Source organism: Thermobia domestica, chromosome 8 (assembly GCF_964235325.1).
Source record: "Thermobia domestica chromosome 8, izTheDome1.hap1.1, whole genome shotgun sequence".
In the NCBI taxonomy this organism is placed as follows: Eukaryota; Metazoa; Arthropoda; class Insecta; order Zygentoma; family Lepismatidae; genus Thermobia; species Thermobia domestica.
Window position 1 is genome coordinate 122,945,267 of NC_137461.1, and position 22,131 is coordinate 122,967,397.

Genomic DNA, 22,131 nt, shown 5'->3' on the forward strand with positions numbered 1-22,131 from the left:
TCTTTGTCTGGATTTTCCTCTGATGATAATAAGACCTCATCTTCAATTTCATATAAATTAAATGCAAACATTAATAATAAAAATAAAAGAAACACTATCAGGAATTTAAACTAAATAACATGTCAAGTTTTGGGGAAATATTTGATGTGAGATAGTGAATGTGAGAGAAACAGAAGCAGAGACGATGTACGGTTTTCGCTTTTCAATTGTTGATGCATTGACCTGCATGAGAATCCATAATAATAATAATAATATATTAATTGGAATGTTGGGCTATATTTATTAAATTCACTAATTCGTTGTACTGTCATGCGTTTAAAATTTAACAAATTTTAGGAATGAGTATTTTTACACTGCTAGAAAATCATAACGTAACAATAAATACAGATAATTATTCATAAATCCATAGCGTACCGGAAACTCCTCAAGCTGTGACGTCACTTTGCAGCAGCTGATGGCAGACGGAAAGTGCAGTGGTGGTATTGACGTGTGTCTGATCTGTGGCAAGAATTTTACAATGATAAAAATGTGTTAGTTGATACACATTAGGAACATAATAATGGCAGGAATGTTTGGGTACAGCCGTGAGGCTGTGCGTGTAAAAGTAAAGGTAATTTGTATGCTTCTGTTTACTTTAGTTTGTATGTTCCAAATGGTAAATAGATTATGAACAGGTATTATCCATAAAAAAGCAACAATTACACTTTTGTCTGTAAGAGGTTTGTCTATTTTAGCAACAAAAAAAGTAAAACAGTACTCTTTTCCGATGAAACGGCTCGAGTTACATGTTTTTGAGATTGATCAAGGTACTGATCGTAATCTGTCATTCAAGAGAATTTACCAAAATTATGTTGATAGATTATCGTTTGAAATTGGAAGTACATATCGCGTGTCGTGTTTATTTCAGTTTGTTTACTTAAAAGATACGTTGTTCTTTAAAGGTTGTAGTTAATTTGTAATCTACGTGAGAACATGATACCTATTCTTTAACCGGCAAGTTATCAGCTACCATGAATACTATTTCAGAGCAGCAGCAGGAATAAATGCTCATTCTTTTGTGTTTACGCGTTATGACCTGATCGTATTGGTCTCTTTATTCATCAGTACAGTATTCATTTTAAGCACATCTCCGGTAATACGTAAACAATTGTGATCCCGTAGAGTGTCTTATTTAAAATATTGGGTAAACTTTACAATACACGCTTCGCCTGCGCATGGATAAGTAGGACCGCTTTTAAAGGGTATGGTAGAGTAGGGTAGGGTAGAGCAGAATAACGTAGGGATATATAAGGTAGGGTCGGGTTAGCTTAGTGTTCAGGGAGTTTGGACCCATTTGTTAAAATTTCTCGTCTCTGCGTGAGGATACCAACCGAAGCGGGTATTGTAACGTTAACCCAAAGTATTTGCCCACTCAAAACACAACTAAACTAAATATATATCGGTACTCGTGAAGCTTAGAAAATGAATTTCCACCGAGCAAGAGAAAACACTACGGTTGCAATTTCATTGCAATTAATTCGTTTAGTATTTGCCAAAGCTTTTCAAATGGACAGCATGACATAAGTTAAAGTGCAGATTAAGAATTGGACTGTCAAAATATATTCTAAATGTGCCCGCAGGTTTACTTTGCATCCAATCCACCGGATGGTACGAAGCTTGAAGGCCCACGCGGGTGTGCATCCATAGGACTGGTACATTAACGATGGTGGGCATGCACTCAGAGAAGTTTAATTTTTTCTACCATGTGTGTTGCTATTACCCTCCCCCTTGCACAGTTGTAAATTATTTCTTGCTCCCATATTTTCTTTCATTCTATTAGGCCTACATGAATGTCTGGACCTTGTAAATAAAGTAAATATAAGCACTTTTCAAGAATGCTGCAGATTTTTATAAACTTTTTTTTATGCAAGTTTATCTCACTGACAATTGACATTTTTCTTTGGGCTGCGGTGGCTCAATGGTAGGGCGTTCACCTCTGGTGCTTGTGGTCCCGGGTTCGATTCCAGCCCCTGCCAGGTGAACTTTGTGGTGGACAAACACCCTGTGCGTGGGTTTTCTCGGGGTTCTCCCACTTTCTTCATTCCACTATTTCATTCATTACTCATCATCACCGTTTCCTTTAGTCTAACCGGCATAATCGTGGGACGTAAGACTCAAAGATTTCATTTCAATTGACATTTCTCGAATCTCGTGTGTACATACACAGTGTGTTATGCTTGTGTGTCAACTGTCTTGAAACGTGGTAGCCTTTACGTTTCTATTATGTTTTGTTATCTTTCACGAATACACTTGCGTAAAAGTTAAATGTCCCACATAAAAATGTTTCAAATGTATGTGTCTTTCAATTAGAACAATAGCCTTCATTTTACGTTTTAATTGTGAAGAATCTAGCTGGATTTTAATCTACACCATTTATATAGCGATACCATTTATATAGCTGCCCTCCCGCTGATCTAGTTGCTTGTGCGCGCATCTTTGTTGCACGGGGTCCCGGAGGAGAGTCGTAAAACTTGAACGCATTATGGTGGGGTTTGCACAAGTTTATATATTTATTGTGCGAGTTTTAGGGTGTTTTTTAACACTTCGGTCTACGTTCTTTAATATAATCTTTCTTTATAAATTTAGTAATACTATTTTGAGTTTTTTTTTCTTTTTGCTTGATTTCTCACTGCTTGAAATTTTGAATATTGTTTGCTTCCATGCGTGACAGGACGTTCACATATATGTGATTAAGATTTGAATTAGTGGTGTTTTTTTTTTTTTTCTTTCTTGGTAATGTTGCACAAAAATAAAGCCAATACACCTATGGACCCATTGACAGTCTCCAACATCCCAAGCTTAAAATGCTGCCTCGGTATGGAAAAAAGCTCTGATCGTCATCTCATGATGGGAGTTCTCTGATTCCAGTTTCTTCCTAAAGGAATCGTAGAAGTGAAGCAAGGTTGTCTGTTGTTAAAAGTTATTGTGATATTTGGGTACAACTTTGCACCAAAGTTCACCCCTTTCCAGGCAAGAGTGTCATAGTTCTTCACAAACAAACAGGAATTTCTCGTTATTGGCGTCTTTTACTGTAATGTGAATAGTTATAGCCTACACACTCGAACTCAGCTGGGTCCGCTGTGGCTTAGTCGTAGAACGTTCACCTGTTTGTTGTAGTGGGGTCATTGGTTCGATCCCAACTCGCGACAAGTGGACTTTGTGGTGAACAAACACCGTGTGCGTGGGTTTTTTCGCGGTTCACTCTTCCTCATTCGTCCTTTCTTCTCCCTCCTTTTCATTAATTTACATCATCACCGTCTTCGTCTTTAGCCTACACGGCATAACTGTAGGGCGTAAAACTGAAAGATTTCATATCAGTTTTTGCTTTCGAATTCAGCTATTTGTTGCTGTCGTATGTTCCTTGTCAGACTTAACAAAGCTACATCCTCAATCTTAATGTTCTCATTTATTGTGATTAGGTAGAAACCAGCATTTGTTGAAGAAGTTACAGTACATAAAACATACAGAACACCCTGATAGTGTTCTCGGTATCAAAAACTTTTCCATGATTTGCTTAACGAAAAATACATTGCTATTGTAACAATAGCAGCTCTAAGAAGTATATGTGTGAGTGGAATGGTATTTACACCACCGATTCGTTACATGACTGTATATCAGTTATTACAATTTCAGAATAGTACAACATCTTTAATCTTGATAAATCATTATAACGTAAAGCATCTCCTTGCTGCAATAGTTTTACTTCGTGGCATCGAATCAAATAAGCATTATTCCCGGAATGTGTTCCTGCCAAGGGCGCCCATATTGTGGTTTCCAGGGGGGAGGGGGCAAGTATACGCTACATTTCAAATATAGCTTGAAATCTTGCTGTAACTAATGTAAAAATTCAATTGGGTTTTCGATATTCCGAAGTACGATTTCTTCTAGGGGGGGCGCCCCACCTTGCCCCCCGTAATGGGCGCCCTTGGTTCTTGTAGATTCTTCTGTCACCCTTCTGTGCGAGACAACAAGACATCGACACTGTCTGCTGTAGGACCGTTCTGAACATAGTACTAACCTACCACATCCTACCCATGTTCCGTGGTCGACTTGTCAGGCAACTGTGCAGACCAAGGAAGCGGTGGCACCTGTCGTTTCTCAGAGAAGGCTTGCATATTACGAAATGTATGTGTGACTGGACATTGTCCTACTGTAATATATGTGGAGGTGTTTGAGAGAAAGATGTATCTCTTCCTCTAGAACGGGACTTCTCAATCCTGGTGTCGGGAATGGAAGTAAAATAAATAAATGAAATTAGAATCTACTAGGGGAGAAACAAATTTGTCGATTTGATAGACATGTTTCTATTTTCATACTCACTGTTAAATACAGTAAAGATTAGTAAAACAAAATTTTAAAGAACCCTTTAAAAGTAGAATAAAAGAGGAAACTAACAGTAGCAGCTATAATAACTGAAATAATTCGTTGTGTTTTCGGCGGTACCGATGAAATTACAAAAACTAAGCACTAATTCGCAATAACTGTGCTGTGATTATGTGATAAGTCAACAATGGTGAAATGATTTTGTGGACACTTGGAAGGGGATTGATTTCGTTTGAGATCCTTTATTATTCTTTGCAGAATTGTATCTATGTAAGGTTTAAACATACAAACCTGTTAGGGATAAGCAGTATTACAAACCTTAAATTATTTACGAAAATCTCTGGCAAAAGGGTGTGATAAAAGCTTGGTTGTAATATGAAATAGGTTGAGAAAGCCTGCTGTAGGGCATTCTTAATGTAGCGGTCATGTTCAGGGTGCCTTCATTGCGGAGCCGAGTATTGTACCCAATAGCATCTACTTTATCTTACCTGGTGTTTGGCCGCTGTGTTTTCTGACAGTACACAATTGCAAATTGCGTTTATCGGGGTAGCATCTGACGCCTATATGATCATCACTATAGGACATATTGAAGGAGAACTTACAACTATTCTATCAGGCCTTGTTTCCATATTGTACTAAAACACAATAACACACTGAGGAAGGCTATGTGATAATATGTGAAAAACATACTCACGTAACAGTTTCAACACAATAACTGTGTCTTCAACAGACGGAGAAGGAGTGGAGTCTGATAAAGACACAGTTATTGTGTTGAAACTGTTACGTGATTGTGTTTTCTACATATTATCACATAGCCGTGTTATTGTGTTTTTAGTACAATAAGGAGAACTTACGCGAAAACTGGCGTCTAACGTTTACGAGGTATGTGACCATTATTGTACGACAGGTAGGACTCATACGAAAACACGACCGTCTGCTGAGGAACACGTCAGCGACATTGTTCATAAGCCTATTATAATCTGAGATATTTGTGTTTTTGGGTAATGGAAGCTGACTCAAAGGCATGTGTGCTGTTAGTTCAGTATTTAACAGACATCGTAGATACGCGCAAGTCCATTCCATCGTTATTGTGTTCTAGGGTCGAGGTAACACTGGATGTCGCTATAGGGTCTGTCACGGCCATATGGACAAGATATCTGTCATCCTGTGATGTGGTCACATTTGACTGCCAGTGCCTACGTTTCACATAGTCTATACGTGCCACAGTCTGGCGGTACGAGAAGCTGGCTAACTATTGGCCAACCGTGAGGTCCCGATTATATTGTGTAATAACACTTTGACATCTTCATAGCATAGTGGTGCTTGATCACGTGTTTCCTGTTCGTTTATTCGTCACGCTCCATTGAGTACGGCGTAAACCACTTTCCTACAGTACTACTACATGCATCGAACCAAAAGTACTTTTGGGGTGCGTCATTTCGTTACATCATACTTTCTTCTATGAATCCTGAAGTTTCGACTCATTCCCACCTTCCTTCTTTGTGTTCCGATTTTTATGAACATCAGTGTACTTTTTATATATAGTAGAAAGCATATGTCCGTATTTCAGACTTTTTTTTTTTTTTTTTTAAGTTTACCATCCAACTATGTTATGTACCGAGGCTAAGAGAGACAATGATGATGGTGGAATTACTAAAGTCGGAGGAAATGGGAACTCCGGGAAAACTCACGCACGGGGTGTTTGTTGATCACAAAGCACACTTGGCGGGATCAGAAAGATTTGTACTCCAAATATTTTCTCTCTCATTTTAAGAAGTATGCAACTTCTGAAGTATCGTCAGTTGTGCCTTACTTCTGTTATTTTTATGCTAGATTTGATTTTAACTCTCTATAGAGACGGGTGCGACATGAAAACAACCGATCGTTGCATTAAGAACGAGTGTGGCATATCGACACAACCAATTTTTGCAGAGAATGAGTGTGGTTTATAAGCCTCGTTTGCGTGTAATTTGTCAGATAAGTCATGCAATACCCAATCTTATGCCTGGATGGCTTTTAGATTGTCATTTTGTTACGTATCTGAAGGAAGACTATTAACCGCGTCTAAAGGGTTAAAAGCTGAAATCGAATTCCACTTTCGTACTTAAAAATTAAACCAATCAATTGCAAAATATTCTTGGTTATGTGCAGAAGGTAACGAACTTCTTTATAAGGTCTATAAGTCTCTGTGGATGCTACAGATTATAAAACTGAGATGTCCAGAATGAGTGCAACTTGTCGCCAAATAGAACTCAGGCTGATTAGAATTCTATTTGGAGATCTTTAAATATGCCAGAAAATTTGGAGCTATGAGCCTTCGAGTTTCGTAATAGGTAGAATTAATTAGCTCGTGTTATAGGCTACACCAGATTTTTTTCGATTTATTGCAGGGCTCGAAAGGTCCTGAGTGCCAGGTTAGCAAGGATAACTAAAAATATGAATCTGGTTCGTGGCTTTTGAAAGCAATTGAATAAAACTAAGATAGTTCCAGTTTCAGTCAAGTGGGTTCGTATTCTGTTAGGGTTACCTACGCCAAATGTTTCTTATCAGAGTTGAGTTTAATGAACTTAATAAAGAACAATCTGAGATCATCCATGGGGTTGGACAGCCTGAATAATTTAATGTTGTAAATGGACCATCATTGGAGGATTTGGATTCATTCAACAGTGGACAAGAATCCTTGTCTTGCTGCTTTGTAAAACTTTACTTATAGTACCTTCAATTGCTGTTATCTTCTTGTGACAGATTGCACTAAAATATACGGTACGTGCATTTTTTATGCAAGTAACTACATTTTCAAGCTAAAGGAAGAAGCCTATGTATCAATTTGAATTTGTGTTATTATGGCGCCTGATTTTGAGAACTGGCACGAAGGTCATAAGATAATTTTTGGAAAACTGTTCAAATGATACTGAATTGTCACTTATCTCTATCAAAACTATTTGAATCAATAAATACATTTAATGAATTTAGTCTTTCTTCCCCGACTGCGTATTCGTATTGCAAAAGATGGTAAGGGAAAGGGGGGACATTAAGTTTAGTTTTCGTGTTTTATATCCTTATGCAGTACCGAGGTTATGAAGGAAGACCTGGTAATTAGTGGCTCCACACCACGACCGAGGCTTGAATCTAATGCAGTTGCCGAGTGCGCAGACCAACGTACAAATCAATTCTTAAAGAGTAAACAGTTTCCAACCACACTATCTCGCCTCCAAGAAAGTTGGATTACACGACCATGCTACTGGTCCGAGCTTTCTTTTGAGAGAATCCTAGATTTCTGACCTAAGCAAATAAAAAGAAATAAAGGAAGACGTAAGAGCTATTTTTAAAAGCGTGTGCTATTTTTTAAAAGAATACTTTACTGTGATTTCCTTTTCACCACTAACATTATAATAGAGTGTAAAATAATCAGTGAATTAATATGAGAGAAAGCAGGTACCTCTTAGTGCCATCTTTGGATGATATCCGATTGAAGTTGTGAATGTTATGCTGTTTTACCACTGAGTAGTGGCTGTTCATGAGACGGAATCTGATATGTATGAAGTTCTGTTTCATTGCGTTGCTGTACTTTATGCATAATTTTTTATCACTATGAGTAGAATAAAGCAATTCAGTGATTGCTAAATAATTGCCTGTACTTATATTTCATTTCATTTTTCCTTTTTATGATGAAGAAGTGTGAAGGAGTTCTACAACCAGAGTACAGGAAATTCAGTGTTGACCCTCAAATTACATCATTTGAAGTCCTCCAAAGTATTTTGGCTAAAGCGTTTGACATCAAAGGGTAAGTTGGTGACGGCTACTATATATTCTTAAATATCAATTAATCTGAACTATCATTTTTAAGTGTCATAACCAAATATTATTTGTTCGTTTTAAAAAAATATATATATTATTTGATTAGAAACTTGCAGATAAAAATTTATACGCGAACATAGAGCAAAATTACATTTTTAATAATTCTTGTCAAAAATTTGCCTCACTGTATCCGAGCGGATAACGCGTATACTTACTTTATGTTCGCGTTATCCCGAATTCAATTCCAGGGAGGTGTTTGGTTCAAGTCTCATCTTAATCAGGTAGCCTTGGTAGTACTGAAAATCAACGTTAACTCCCATGAATCCGTTAACTTATCAAAAAATTATTGACGTACGAAAGTGATCTTATTTATGATCGAATCACGGGAAAATGAATGAACATTTCGAAATACCTTGGATTGGATTTTTATCATGCTACTTTGGTTTAAAATACATATCCTGAGAAAGGAAGTGGGGTTGTAGTTTGTGCGAAAAATTTAGTATCTTACAAGCTCGTCAAGTTAGGAAGATGAAACTCAATATATGAACTCCTCATTAAAAGTAACGGGATATATATTCCAGCGTTTTTTGAAAATTTTCGTTTTAAGGGAAAGGGGGCATTTTCTGTATAAATAAAATGAAATAAGAATATTTGGCTGTCAACTCCTCCTAGACCACAGCACCGAATTTTAAGGGTTTTGGTACATGAGTGGACCAAGGCTAACTTAGGCTTGTATCACATTATTGGCAGGGGAAGGAGATGAGAGGGAGGATTGGAAGTGGGTGACTCGAAAAATAATCGGAAACTACCAATATTAGTGTCCAATTCATGGTTTTCGAGATCACTGTGATAACTAGTGACTCTCCCGATTCCGTTTAGGTCCAAGTTCAACTCCATTGCCGTGTAAGGTGAGAAGGGATAAAGTATGGAGATGGGGAGAAGGAGTAACATTACCGAATTTTATCACTATAGTTACTTTGATTGCAATGCGTATCATAAGAGGAGAAAGCGGGTTCAAATACTTTTCATAAGCGTATTTCCCGTGCAGGGAACGGACATTTCAGCTAGTATGCCGTATATCTATCTGTCTGTGTATTATCATACAGGCTAGACCACTTATCTTGATACTCTGTTGAAACTTTTTCAACTAATAGGTAAAAACGCTGAAATTTTGTGCGATTCATATATCGACAGGAGGAGATTGTTTGACATAATCAGTATTACCATGTGATTAACAGTGTTGCCAACCGAACATGTTTATATTTTTTTCTAAATGGAACTATGTTAGGTTATTAGGTATTTCAAATCTACGATGTAAAACGAAGTTATACAATATCATGTTTACTATTCAGCGTTACAAACAAAAGATCCTAAAGTATCACAAACGTCCACATTTTCGAGTCTCTATAACATTAATAATGTTAGTGAGACAGATGTATCAATGCACAGCAGAGTATCTTAGTGTCCAATATTATAACCGTGATATAACGTATTTTTAACAAGTAGGAGCAAAGTTACAATGGATTGAAAATTTTACCTTCTTCCAAAGGTTGTATTTTGGAAAAGTACCTAGGTAAGTGTCACATAGATGGTTTGTGATACAGTAAAGATCATACTGCCGTTTACAGCAATCATGACCATTTTACTAGCATCAGGAGTTACTGTAACATAAGCCCATCACAGTCTCAAAGAACAAATCATACTCAAGCAACACAAAGTTTCTTCTTGACGTGATACCTCAGCCCGTTTCAGAGATATGAAAAACAAGTCGAGATTGGTATAGTGCTTAAAATGAAGTAGTTGTGGCAAAATGTTTTTAATGTTTTCGTCTGCTTGTATAACATTATAACTATAGTTTTTTGATAATCGTAATTGTTAAACTACAGCAACGCTAATAAATTATTTATATACCGTAATATCAACTAAACATAGCGTTACACATTTTACAGTGTATTTAACTATTAGTCAGTATTATAAGAAATACTATCAGAGTTTAGAACTAATTTCAAGAGCAGGTCTTCTATTACAAGCTATGTTCCACAAACTTCTAGAATGTCTCAATATTTTACTTCTTTTTCTTCTTCTCTAAAAGAAGGAATGTGCACCAAAACTATAGCAGATTCTGTCCTAACAGTAATTAGAAGTTCTGGGGACGCGGCGGCTAAGTGGTAGAGCGCTCACCTCTGTCACTTGAGGTCCATGGTTTGATCTCAGCTCCCACCAAGTGTGTGTGTGCGTGGGTTCCCCCGTTCATTATTCCACCTTTATCATTCATCTATCATCACTGTTTGCCTTAGCCTCGGTGCATAACTGTGAGACATTAAAACAAAGTTATAGAAATTTCATAATTTTGGGCAGTATTACAAACTTAATTAATGTTCATCAAATCTCTCAGACGAGTTGATCGAATTGTTATAAACGGCATTATGATCTTTACGTTTACTGTAAAGCAACTATGTAATTGAATGTGATACTTATATAACTACCTTTTTGAAAAAAAAATCCTTTTGAAGGAAGTAAAATTTTTAGTTCTTGTAACTTTATTCCTGCATGCATCATCTTGACCTCAATATTCAACACTATAGTACTTCCGATATACCGTACACTGTTTTACTTGCATTATTATTGTTATAGAGGCGTCCAAAAATTTGAACGTTAACAAATGTTTGTGATCATTCTTAGTTTGTAACACTAAACGATAAATATAGTATTGTAGGTCTTTGTTTAACATGTAGATTGGAAATATATAGGAGGCTCAGATCGGCATGACATGTAGCTATAACGGAAGAAAGTAGAAACGTTTTTAAAACTTTAACCGGAAACTCAGTCGGAAAAGGACCATTAGCAAGATGGAGACGCATACGGGAAGACAATATTAAGGTGGATCTCACAGAAAAAGAGATACAGATTAGAAACTGATTTCAGTTGGCTAAGGACAGTAGTAGCTGAAGAACTTTTGTGAATGCAGAATTAAACCTTCGGGTTCATAGGCCATAGAGAAAGTTAATACCTAACGTAGTGCTATTTTAAATAATATATAACTTTGTTAGGTTGACAGTACTGTTAATCAGCATGTCAGTGACCCTTTGTCGATATTTGCAGTTACAAAATTGGAACCTAACTTTATTATGTTAGCTTAAAAGTTAAACGATTGGAAGAATTGCACCATTCTAGAGTGAATACTACCTACATATTTCCAACTCTCCATAATAATAATAATAATAATAATAATAATAATAATTGTATCGTTACTTATAGCAAGGTTGCCTTGACTCCAGATTTTTGATGCACCTAAGATATATAAAGGTAACCAAGAAAGTTCTGTCGCTTTTTCACCCACCACCTTCGAACACCGATATGCCACCTAAGACGTACCTGGAAGATCAAGTATAGTCTCCATCAGCATCGACGACCTTCTGTCACGTTCTAGAAGGCCATGGATTCCATTGCGGTAGAACATGGGGGACCGTGAAGCGAAGAAGGTATCAAGAGCATTTTGCATCTCTACTAGGGATTTGAACTGGCGTCCTCTAAGATGATTGTCCAAGGGATGGAACAGACGATAATCGGACGGTGCAATGTCTGGGAAGTATGGCGAATGGAATAATGTTTCCCATCCAAGGAGTAGAATGCTGTACCGGGTCATCCTAGCCACGTGGGACTCAGCGTTGTCCTGTAACAGGAGGATCTCTTTGCGGTTCAGAAGTGCTGGCTCCAGGGTTTTGAGTTTTTCTTGAAGTTGATGGAGGTGCTGCCGAATGGTTTTTCCACTCACACGGAATTGTAGTCTCAGTTCCTCACATGTCTGGCCAATGTTCGTCTCAATTGCTGTCTGAAGATCTTCATTTTGTACATGTGTTGGTCTTCCGGCACGTGTTGCGTCTTCGAGTGTTTCGTCAGTGTCCTTAAACATGTTAAACCACCGCTGCACTGTCCTCGTCGTCACGACATCCTCACCAAAGGCCTGGCATATCTTCCGCCCCGCTGTAGTGGCGTTTGACCCCAGTTTAAACTCATATAGCATACAGTCCCTTATGACACTCTGTGGAGATCCCATGTTCACTCAGTCTTTACGCAAGTTCAAGGTGTAATTGAACTGCCACAACCAGATAGTATGTTGGATATACCCACACCAACAACTGGCCTTCGCCTTATCTCCATTCTCATTCAACTCACGGTGTGAGGGCCAATGGAACAGAGACGGGCACAAAAGCCAACAGAACTTTCTTGGTTACTTTTACCAATATTCGATACACGTCCATCTTAAAACGTCCTTGTAAACTAATAGATAAAAAAATTATAGTACTTCAGGTTATTACATATTTCAGATCTGTATGTTATTCGAAAACATGCAATACAACATTTATGTGCTACAAAGTAAGGAGGCTAGCGTATTACAAACATCTGTAAACATGGAAATTTTCCTGGCCTTACAACAGTAATAATTCAAATAAGACGAACGTACCAATGCACATCGGAAGTACCATACTGTCTAATACTGTGACTATGATATGATGCATTTCTAACAAATAGAAACAAAGTTACAATGGATTGAAAACTTTACTTAATTCAAAAGGTTTTATTTTGAAAAAGTGCTTAGGTAAGTATCACATCCAATCCATAAATAGTTTCCGATAAATTTAAAGATCATAATACCGTTCACAGCAATTTGATATTTCAACCCATTCCAGAGAGATGACAAACGTGCATATATTGCTTAAAATGACGTTGTTCTAGGAAAGCGTTCTAAAAAAAAATGTTGCTGTCGTCGTTTCTATAACACTACAGTAGTAGTTTTTCGCATTTGTAATTATAGGTTCTCGGAAGTACATAGTTTTAAGCAGAGTAAGCGGTTCTTTATAAGTTTGAAAGTGTGGACATACAACAGTGAAACTAGAGACAGTTTTAATCAACTGTTATTGTACATAATTGGTAGTTCTTACTGTGTGGAAGTATGTTATTTATTAAGGTACTTCTAAAAATAATAATTTGTGTTTATAGAGCTTATATAAAGTAGCTAGTAGAACACTTCGAACCTACAGGTCCTATTCTGTAGATTTCTTTACGTTAATTTTCTTTAAAGTTTATTAGATTTTTTCAGACAGAAGATATACAAGTCTAAAGATTTTCGGTGAATTAAAAATGTAAGGAAAATAGAAACATGTAACATTGACAACTTGTTTGCTGTCAGAAGAAGATCGATTAGTCTTTGAAATGTAGCAAATTATTATTTACAAATATACGTCCTCTGGGAACATTGAGGAAGACATTTTGATATTCTTTATTTTACCTATCGATATATATTTTCAGAGTAATGTTTTCATTTGTTAGTGGCATCTGCTTATATTCCCAGAATTAATAAATGCTTCAAATGTGATAGATACAAGAAAGTACATCTAAAATAAATCGTAATTTCAACAGAATAGATTTTTACTTGATGTGATGGTGTCTTGGGAATTGCAGTTAATGAGATGAAAAACACTTTTCAGAACAGATTCGATTCGTTTAAAAACTCACTTACTGACAACGAACGTAAGTATTGCCATGTCGTGTATTTTTTGACAAGTAACTCCTCCACTTTATAACCGTTTCTGCTGCCTGCTCTTCGGAATAGCCATTCTGCTTGTTCACTTTCTGTATCACAACAACAGAACAGATTATATTCGGACTCTAACTTTTAATGTTTCGAAATGATGACGGAAATTTGCTAATTATACTAGAACTTGTACTTCAATGTCCATGTTTAAGCTTTTCAGACGTGGTTATACATATAGTGCATTACAAATCATCTTAGATAACAATTACTATTGGGAGAATTGGAATATAAAGTTCCTATAATGCAGCCAAAATTGAATATACATAGGTTGCCAACATACATATAAGTAATGTCCACCGAGTTTAATACTTCATAAAAGTAAAGCCAGTTTATTCGGTTTCTTATACTGATCTTTAAGATCTATGTTCAGTTTCCGTGCTTTATAGTAATGTGGAATGCAGATGTAGTGAAATGTTGAAAAGGAATGTTTCCATTTATTGCATTGTCACTTTTTGTTATCAGCTGAAGGTTAATAACAATGGAGTGATTTTGTAGCGTTGTATTTTATTATAAAACTTCAAAGAGATAGCTTTTAAATTGTATAACATATTATAAAATTTAATTTAGTTCTATATCTTGCAGAAGCTCTGCTACTGTTGTTAATTAGTCCCGCTGAATATCAAGATTAGAGTGTAGAGAGAAGAAGAAGAAAAAAAACACCTTCAGTTGTGTGTTTTCCGTGTTTTGCTCTAACGTTACCTTGTGCAACAGTTGTACATCTACAGGCTTTTCGTGGACAAACAGCTAAATAGACGTGCTTTTTTGTGTTCAGAGCCCTGGGTTCAATCCGCGGCGAGCCTCCTGAGCATGGACGACGATTAGGGGGGGGGGGCAAAGGGGAGCAGTTGCCCCCCACTTTTTTGAAATGGCCCATTAATGTATATAGTTTCATTTGCAAATATAAAGTTTTTGTATTTATTAGTGGTTGATAGAAAAAAAAAATGGTACCATATAATATTTAATTTTGCGTGAGTACGTATTGGTTGTCTTTCAGTGGAGTTAAGCGAGCTACAGGAATTGCATTTTAATTGCCACGAAAAATGACCCAACAATTAACCTATTGGAGCGCAACAATTCCAGCGTACTTTCATTTCTTCATACAAGAGCTCGATATGTTAGTTAACCGCTTTGAAACTTATTAATATAACATTTCGAAAAAAAAAAACTTTCACAAGTTATTAATTGCCTAATAATTGAGTTCCTAAAATGTCTTTTCTTTCTAATAGTAAGGAATATTTTGATTTGATTTGATTTCTTTGAGTTTAACATCCCGTTCAGCAGCGAAGCTATATGAGACATGAGCATAGTGATCAACGCGGAATCCGAACCACATGAGCTCCCGCCGGTATGGAACCCGGGTCTCCCACGCCAAAGGCGCGTACACTAACGGCTTAGCCACGAAAGATTCCAGTAAGGAATATTAATTGAAAAGACAGTAATAAGAACCTCTACCTTTTCCATTGTTTTGTAGTGTAATATGCAAGCGAAGTAGTGTGTTTAGGAGTGTGCCATTGTGTATACAATTAGATTTAGTGAATTCAACATAATTATAGGTTTTGGGATTATTTTGTATAATTGAAGTGTGGAGTGATTCTAAGTATTGTTGTGTTTTGATGCGTTCCAAGAAAGTGAAAACTGTACCTAATGGCAACGAGCACGTTTCGGGAAGTTGCAAAAGTAAATATTTCTTTAAGTGTCGTAGTATATGCTTGTAGAATTTGCTGTCTTTTATTTTCTAAGAGTAATAACATGCATTGAATGGTATGTGTGGAATTAAAAATATAAGTTGTTCATTAATCCCCAGTTTCAATATAACTTCTACAAAACAGGTTCCATTATTCATTACTGTGATTTAATATTATCCTTTCTATGTATTTGTTTCGCAAATTTGTTATTAAATAATCTGATCACAAAATTTTCCAGACAGAATTTTAAGATGTTCATGAGTAAGGAATCAAATCTCTTCTTACAGTTTCGTTGTTTAAGATTACAAAGGCCTAGTACCTACTTGCGTTGCTCTTGTCAATTTACTTAATAAAATATGAAATACGATATACGGTATTTTAACTGAAAAAGATAGTATCCTATTAGTTATACAACCTTTCTTTAAGCAAAGTGTTAGAAGCAACCAGGGAAACTAACATTGATATACAAATATTCAGATCATGTCTTGCCCCCCCCCCCCCCCCCCACTTTTAACGTCCAATCGCCGCCACTGCTTCTGAGTTTTGGGTAATTACTAGAGTAGTAGTTTGGAACCCAAGATTCGGTTTCATTAAAACGGGCTGTGAAATCCGACAATTAATTGTAGGTCTACATCTGCGGGTGTATGACGAACCTATAGGTAGCGTTGTGCTTATGAAAAGTGATGTTCTCGATCAATCCCAGCTGTTTTGACGGTTTTTATATCACTTAATCTTAAAATTACACCAATCTAGTGATTAGTTTGTTAAGAGATTAAAATAGAAAGTTGTAGAAATACTGTTGAAAATAAATATGTTTGTTAAAGAATTTAATTTTTAACTTTCTTCGTTATGTGTCCAGTGTGTGTTGAGATTACTTATAGTTCTTTATTTTTTCAAAAGGGAATTCACAATTAGCTATCGAGCTATAGACGACTATGGCCAGGAAACTTATTTATCTCTTCTGTCTGATTGGGATTTGGATGCCGCTTTTCTCAGGTAGGAAATACTATTCCTTAATTTGATTTAATCTAATTGTAAATTCTTCCCAAAGTCAATTCCATTAAAAAGTATATTAAGGTGTGCAGTTAATTTTATATATAAATAAAAAGTTACTGACCGGAGTAATACATTTATCTTATTAAAACTAAATTATCAAGAAACTTACTTTAATATTAACAGATATTCTAATTTTAATCTTAATAAAAAAAAATGCATTACCCTGGTCAGGAAGTTTAACACACTAAATGTTGCCTTTAGTTGTTCAATATGTAAAACCCGAAGTGTGCGAACAGTTACTGTGATAGTTCTGTTGAATCTGGTTTAATTCTGTTCCGTGATTTTTTTATATAGTCCAGAAGTGAACAATAATTCAGTACTTTTATAACAGTTCGTGATAAAGTGATTTTTAATTTACGAGGAAAAATCAGTCGACCGGCTGATCACGGAACCAACGGCGAATAACGTTCTGCACTCGGTGTCGTTCGTGAATCTCAGTCTTTCCAGGAATTTCCTCATTGACCTTAAAACATCTGGGTTGTAGGTGGATGTATTTCACAATCTCTGATCCCCAAAAGGGAAGTTTTGCAATCGTTTTGTTCGCTACGTGCGGTTTTGCGTTATCATAAAGAAAAACCACATTGTTAGCATCCCGAATACCCTAATGTTTTTTCCTAATGGTTTCTCGCAGATGAGAAAGTGTGCGACAGTACTTTCTTATTTGATGGTTTAATCTTTTGGCAGGAAATCCAGTAGTAATAGTCCCTGATTGTCCATGTGAGTATCAGTTTATCGGTCGATGGTGGTGTCCGGTATTCCTTAGTTTCTGGCGAGTTGGGATGTTTAAACACTATGTTCTGCTGTTTTGACTTGGAAGTGTAAGCCACTCGTCGCTAGTGACAATGAGATTCTGGAAACTAGGGAAACTGTCGCCCTCCTCGACGTAACCTGTAAATGGTTCAGTGACTTGCCATTTACTTGCTCTTGATGACATTATTAAGGAGCTGAAGATCACAGCGAGATAACACCTTGCGGTGTCCAACGAATCGTAAATAATGTAAAAACGCTACCATATTCAATATCAAGCTCCATGGTAATGTCCTTCAGATGAACACGTCGATCCGCATTCACAATTTCGTCAATATGCGTAATGTTGTCTGGTATCAGTAACGAACAAAGTTGGCCCGATCGCTCATTGTCCTGAACTTTTTTTTTTTTTTTTCATTTATTATCAAACTCCATGCACCATGACTGCACACTTCGCACTACTAAACAATTGTCCTTATACTCCGGCTTCATTTCCCTGTGGCTATCTGTGGCTGTATGTCCCTTGTACCATAGAGAACGAATAGCATTTCGCTGCTCATATGACGTGAATGTCCTGAGCACTCTGGCCATCATTGGCAGCTGCAAACAGCGCCATACGGTGTAAGAAATCGGAAATTACACAGGGACCGTTCCAAGAAAAGCATACCACATTGTTATATACGCATATATTAACACAAGGTGTTAATTAACTATACCGATAAACGATAACTTGTGATTCCTCACATCAAAATAAGAGAAAAACTTTATATGGACGTGTGGGGAAAAGTGTATAGATTCAGAGCTAGGGCTATCCAAAATCGTGGAAACTAAATTTAAACATGCGCTATTTCGAATTTGAGAAACCGTGAAGTGACTGTCTATATCAGCGTAAAAGAAGTCATACATACGCCATCCAGAAATGTATGAGCATTGTATGTGCAAGGATTCCCTACTAGGTATAATTCCCAGACATGCTCCCAACAGAATTCTCTGGGTGGGCAAAGGATGAGCCGTGGGACCAGTAAATACGGAGTGTTCCGGCGGGAAGTCGGAAGTGTTAGGGACCGTCAGCACCACGGTCTCTCGTGTTCGGAATAACGCGTGCTGCGATATATTTATCACGGTATGATACATGTTTCTTCATATAACACACACTATATTTTATATAGACTTTGTATTAAAATGTATTACACTCTCGAAATTAAATACACATCGGAACTTTTCAGTTTTCCCTCGTGTATAACTTTATGTGAGTATAATTTACATTCAAGTGTACGTTGAACACATGTAAGTAATACTTAAACGTAGAATTGATGTTAGAATATGACTGAGTCAGAATTTCTATCAAAAGGGTGAAACATATTAATTGTATTCATAGAATTTTCTTTGTTTTATCCTGCGCGGTGGCTCAGTGGTAGATTCACCTCCGGTGCTTGGGGTCCATGGTTCGATCCCAGCTCGTGCCGTGTGGACTTTGTGGTGGACAAACACCGTGCTCGTGGGTTTTCTCGGGGTTCTCCCGTTTCCTCCCACTTTCTTCATTCCACCGTTTCACTCATCTCTCATCATCGCCGTCTCCTTTAGCCTAACCGGCATAACCGTGGGACGTAAAACTTAAAGATTTCATTTCATTTTTTCTTTGTTTTATCCTAAGCACTGTTTATAAATATCTTATTACATGCTACAGTGGTCACAAAACAAGCTTGAATCTATTCATATTTTCTGCCAAACTCATGCATACTTACTTGTAGAAACTTCTTGAATACACTTGTATCGTATTATTCTTCGTGTAACTAGCACACATTTTTTTATAATCTGTCCTTTCCACAGACATGTTACTCATTTCAAAATTGTCAATTTCAACCTTTCTCCCATACATATGGCTTTATAATCTGAATATTTTCGTTTTATATTACTTTTTTTTTTTTTTTTTTTTTTTTTTTTCAGTGCTTCTGACCCATGCCTCTGTCTACGAGTTGATATGAAACCATTTGAGGAATCAGTTGTAGATGATTGGGATATAATTGGTTCAGTCGAAGTTCCTCATACGCAGATTAATGAAACTAAGTCTCAGAATAGGCTTCCTGGTATTATTCTTAATCAGGTAAGCATAGACATAAATAACATTTTATAGATTTCTTATGGTCATTTAAAACTAAAACTGTTACGTACAGGAATCAATTGTTTCAAGAGGAACTCATTCGATGCAATTTTGCTAATGTTACAAACCAAGTATACCTAATTGGTGCCAAGTCATTCATCTCTTTCCAGTGTTATGATCGTGTGCTACAAGAAAATGTTAATAACTAGTATAGAAACTTGAAGAAAGAAAGAAAGAAAGAAGAAAGGTTTCTTCATGGTAAACCCAGATTCTTCAAGATAATGTTGATCGATATTACCTTAAGCTAACAACTCGGTTCAAAAGGCATCCAAGAACGCCACATTTGCAGGGGGTTCACTGGAGCACACCCTGCCTTGCTCTGATCTTAGTAACTGTTTTCTCCAATGGATGCACTTTCACTGGCAAGCGGATTGAAAAAATCTGGAATCGAAAATAAGTTCCCTGAGTAAAACATATTTTGGCGTACTACTCGCTAAGATGAAATAATCCTGACTGTCAGACACTCTTCATCTCACACAGTCCTATTTAATGTATGGCTTAATTGTCCATATAGGGAAGACGGTAACATACTAGTAAATATTACGGCATATCCTTGTAGAATGTAAAGAATACTCAGACCAGAGAACCGGCCAAGTAAGTTTGCGGTGGACAACATCGCGTTCGTAGGTTCTCTCGGGGTATTCCTGTTTTCTCCCACATTATTCCACCAATTATTCCATTATCATTCACTTGCCTTAATCATCGTCTCCCTTAGCCTAAAGGGCATAATCGTGGGACGTTAAACTGAAAGATTTCATTTTATTTCAAAACTGTTGTTGAGTTGATTTTAGTTTAGCGTTCCTTTCAGCAACTAGGCTATATGAGACGTGGACCTACTGATTAACGTTGAATCCAAACCACATGAGCTCCCACCAGGAATCGAACCACGTGCACTATCAGACTTATAGTTAGTGCAGCTCGCCTATTTGGGGCAGGGACGAACTTCTTTCTTGGCAGGATGTTTCACCTTTGGCTCATTTTGCTTTATGAGAAAGAAATGTGCTGCCAGTGAAGAATTTGCTTGTAGTTCCAGAACAGCAACTTACTGTATGAAGCTTCACTTTGCAATTGACGGCACTAGGAAGCTGGGGCAGGGAACTTGTAGTGTATTGTACTTGAGTATCACTAAAATATGGTATTTTTTCTCATTCTTGTCTTCAGTTGGTTACATTTTGCATTATTGGTTTACTTTTCTGCTACTATTGAATACGATATAACGTCATATCTAGCTCCGCGATTTGAATTCCTTCTGCCGTGTGTCAGATTGACTTCAAATCGGGTGCGTATTGGTTGGATTTTTTTAAAATTGTTTTTTAGTGTAAAATTGTGCCTCGCAATTCACTGGACAACGAGGGAATTGATTGATGACGGATTTAGTTCTGTTGTTTGTAAAAGTACTGTTAATTTAATGTATAATTAAATTCAATTATTTTGGTAATATATTATAACCTACTGTTAGTACCGTATCATATATATAATTTAATTGAAATTGACGTTTGAAGATAAATCTTGTTCTATATGAGCTTCACTCATATATATATTTTTGTTGTTTACTTGTTCTTTATTATCTCGTTAATAAATTGTTCATTGGTATATCTTTTAAATATGGAGAATATTTTGATTTTAAAAAGCCTCTGGTTTATACTACATCTGCCTAAGGGGGGTATCCAATCTAATAACGTGCCTTTTATGTATGTATCGTATGTGCATCTGCTATGATGCGAGGAAGTATTGCTTAATGATCTAACAGTGGGACTGAGCCTTCCTTGACTTCCGGTGGGGCGTTTATGATATATTACAAACTTAAAAGCACAATCGTAAGAAATCCATTACCATCTCAGATTAAAATTATGCTCATTTTCAGCAGAATAAGTAGATGTTACCTCATTTGTGATTCTTGTACCAAATTTTCGAGAACATAGTTTTTTCTCTTAAAGGTAATGAAGCTGAAAACTAATAATCCACATTCAGATAAAACAAAAAAAGTGCACAGATTACGATTTGAAATTGGCTGAAATGCACATCGAAGTACTGTGAAGACTTCGTAGAAGTTCCAGCGTTGCAACCTCGAGACTAGAATGCTATGTTGAATTTAGATGCCAATTTGTACACAATAGTAGTATAACTTCTATTATTTTCATACCGTATGGAAGTCGTATATAAAAATAAAAAGATTCTCATATACTTTTTAAATTATATTTTAAAATGAATATGTTTTCACATTATCTTCAGAGATAAAATGAGAAGGAATAAGGAAAGTAAATCAATTTGCAATATTGTATTCGTAATCGTGTTCAACTTACTTTATACTCCTTTTACGTATACTTGGTATAGTCCGTTTCATAGTGGTGTTTTGCATAAAGTAGCAACAGATGCCCAGATGTAGTGTCCTTGTTGCGATGCCATATAGACCATCTGTATAAGAAAAAAAAAAAAAATATTTTTCCTGTACACTTGTTACAGCTAATCACCATTCACAGTAAGCATATGAAGCATGGGAAGATTAGTGTGTATGTTGGATAATGTGTACTTGGTTCATCAGAATTGATATAGTATGTGTCATATTATGTTTATAAAACTATGGCACGGTATTTTCTCTCTGTTAGAAAGGATAAATTGTTCTGTTCAACGAGAGAGAGAGAGAGAGAAAGGAAGAAAGAAAACAGTTGTGACGCCTGTTTTTTGTATAGCAATTTATATCTTCGTTGCAGATGACAAACTTTCGG

At 36.5% G+C, this 22,131-nt stretch overlaps 1 protein-coding gene across 1 annotated transcript in view; it reads left to right on the forward strand.

The window, feature by feature from the left end:
- The first annotated feature begins 421 nt into the window (after nucleotides 1-421).
- Nucleotides 422-22,131, forward strand: part of LOC145693191 (uncharacterized) — a 49,057-nt gene continuing 27,347 nt past the window's right edge. Inside the window, exons 1-4 of the mRNA XM_081768968.1 lie at nucleotides 422-610; nucleotides 8,037-8,146; nucleotides 16,342-16,437; nucleotides 19,192-19,348. Of these exons, the coding sequence (XP_081625094.1) occupies nucleotides 560-610; nucleotides 8,037-8,146; nucleotides 16,342-16,437; nucleotides 19,192-19,348 (414 nt within the window). The 5' untranslated portion in view covers nucleotides 422-559. The remainder of the gene's footprint in view (nucleotides 611-8,036; nucleotides 8,147-16,341; nucleotides 16,438-19,191; nucleotides 19,349-22,131) is intronic.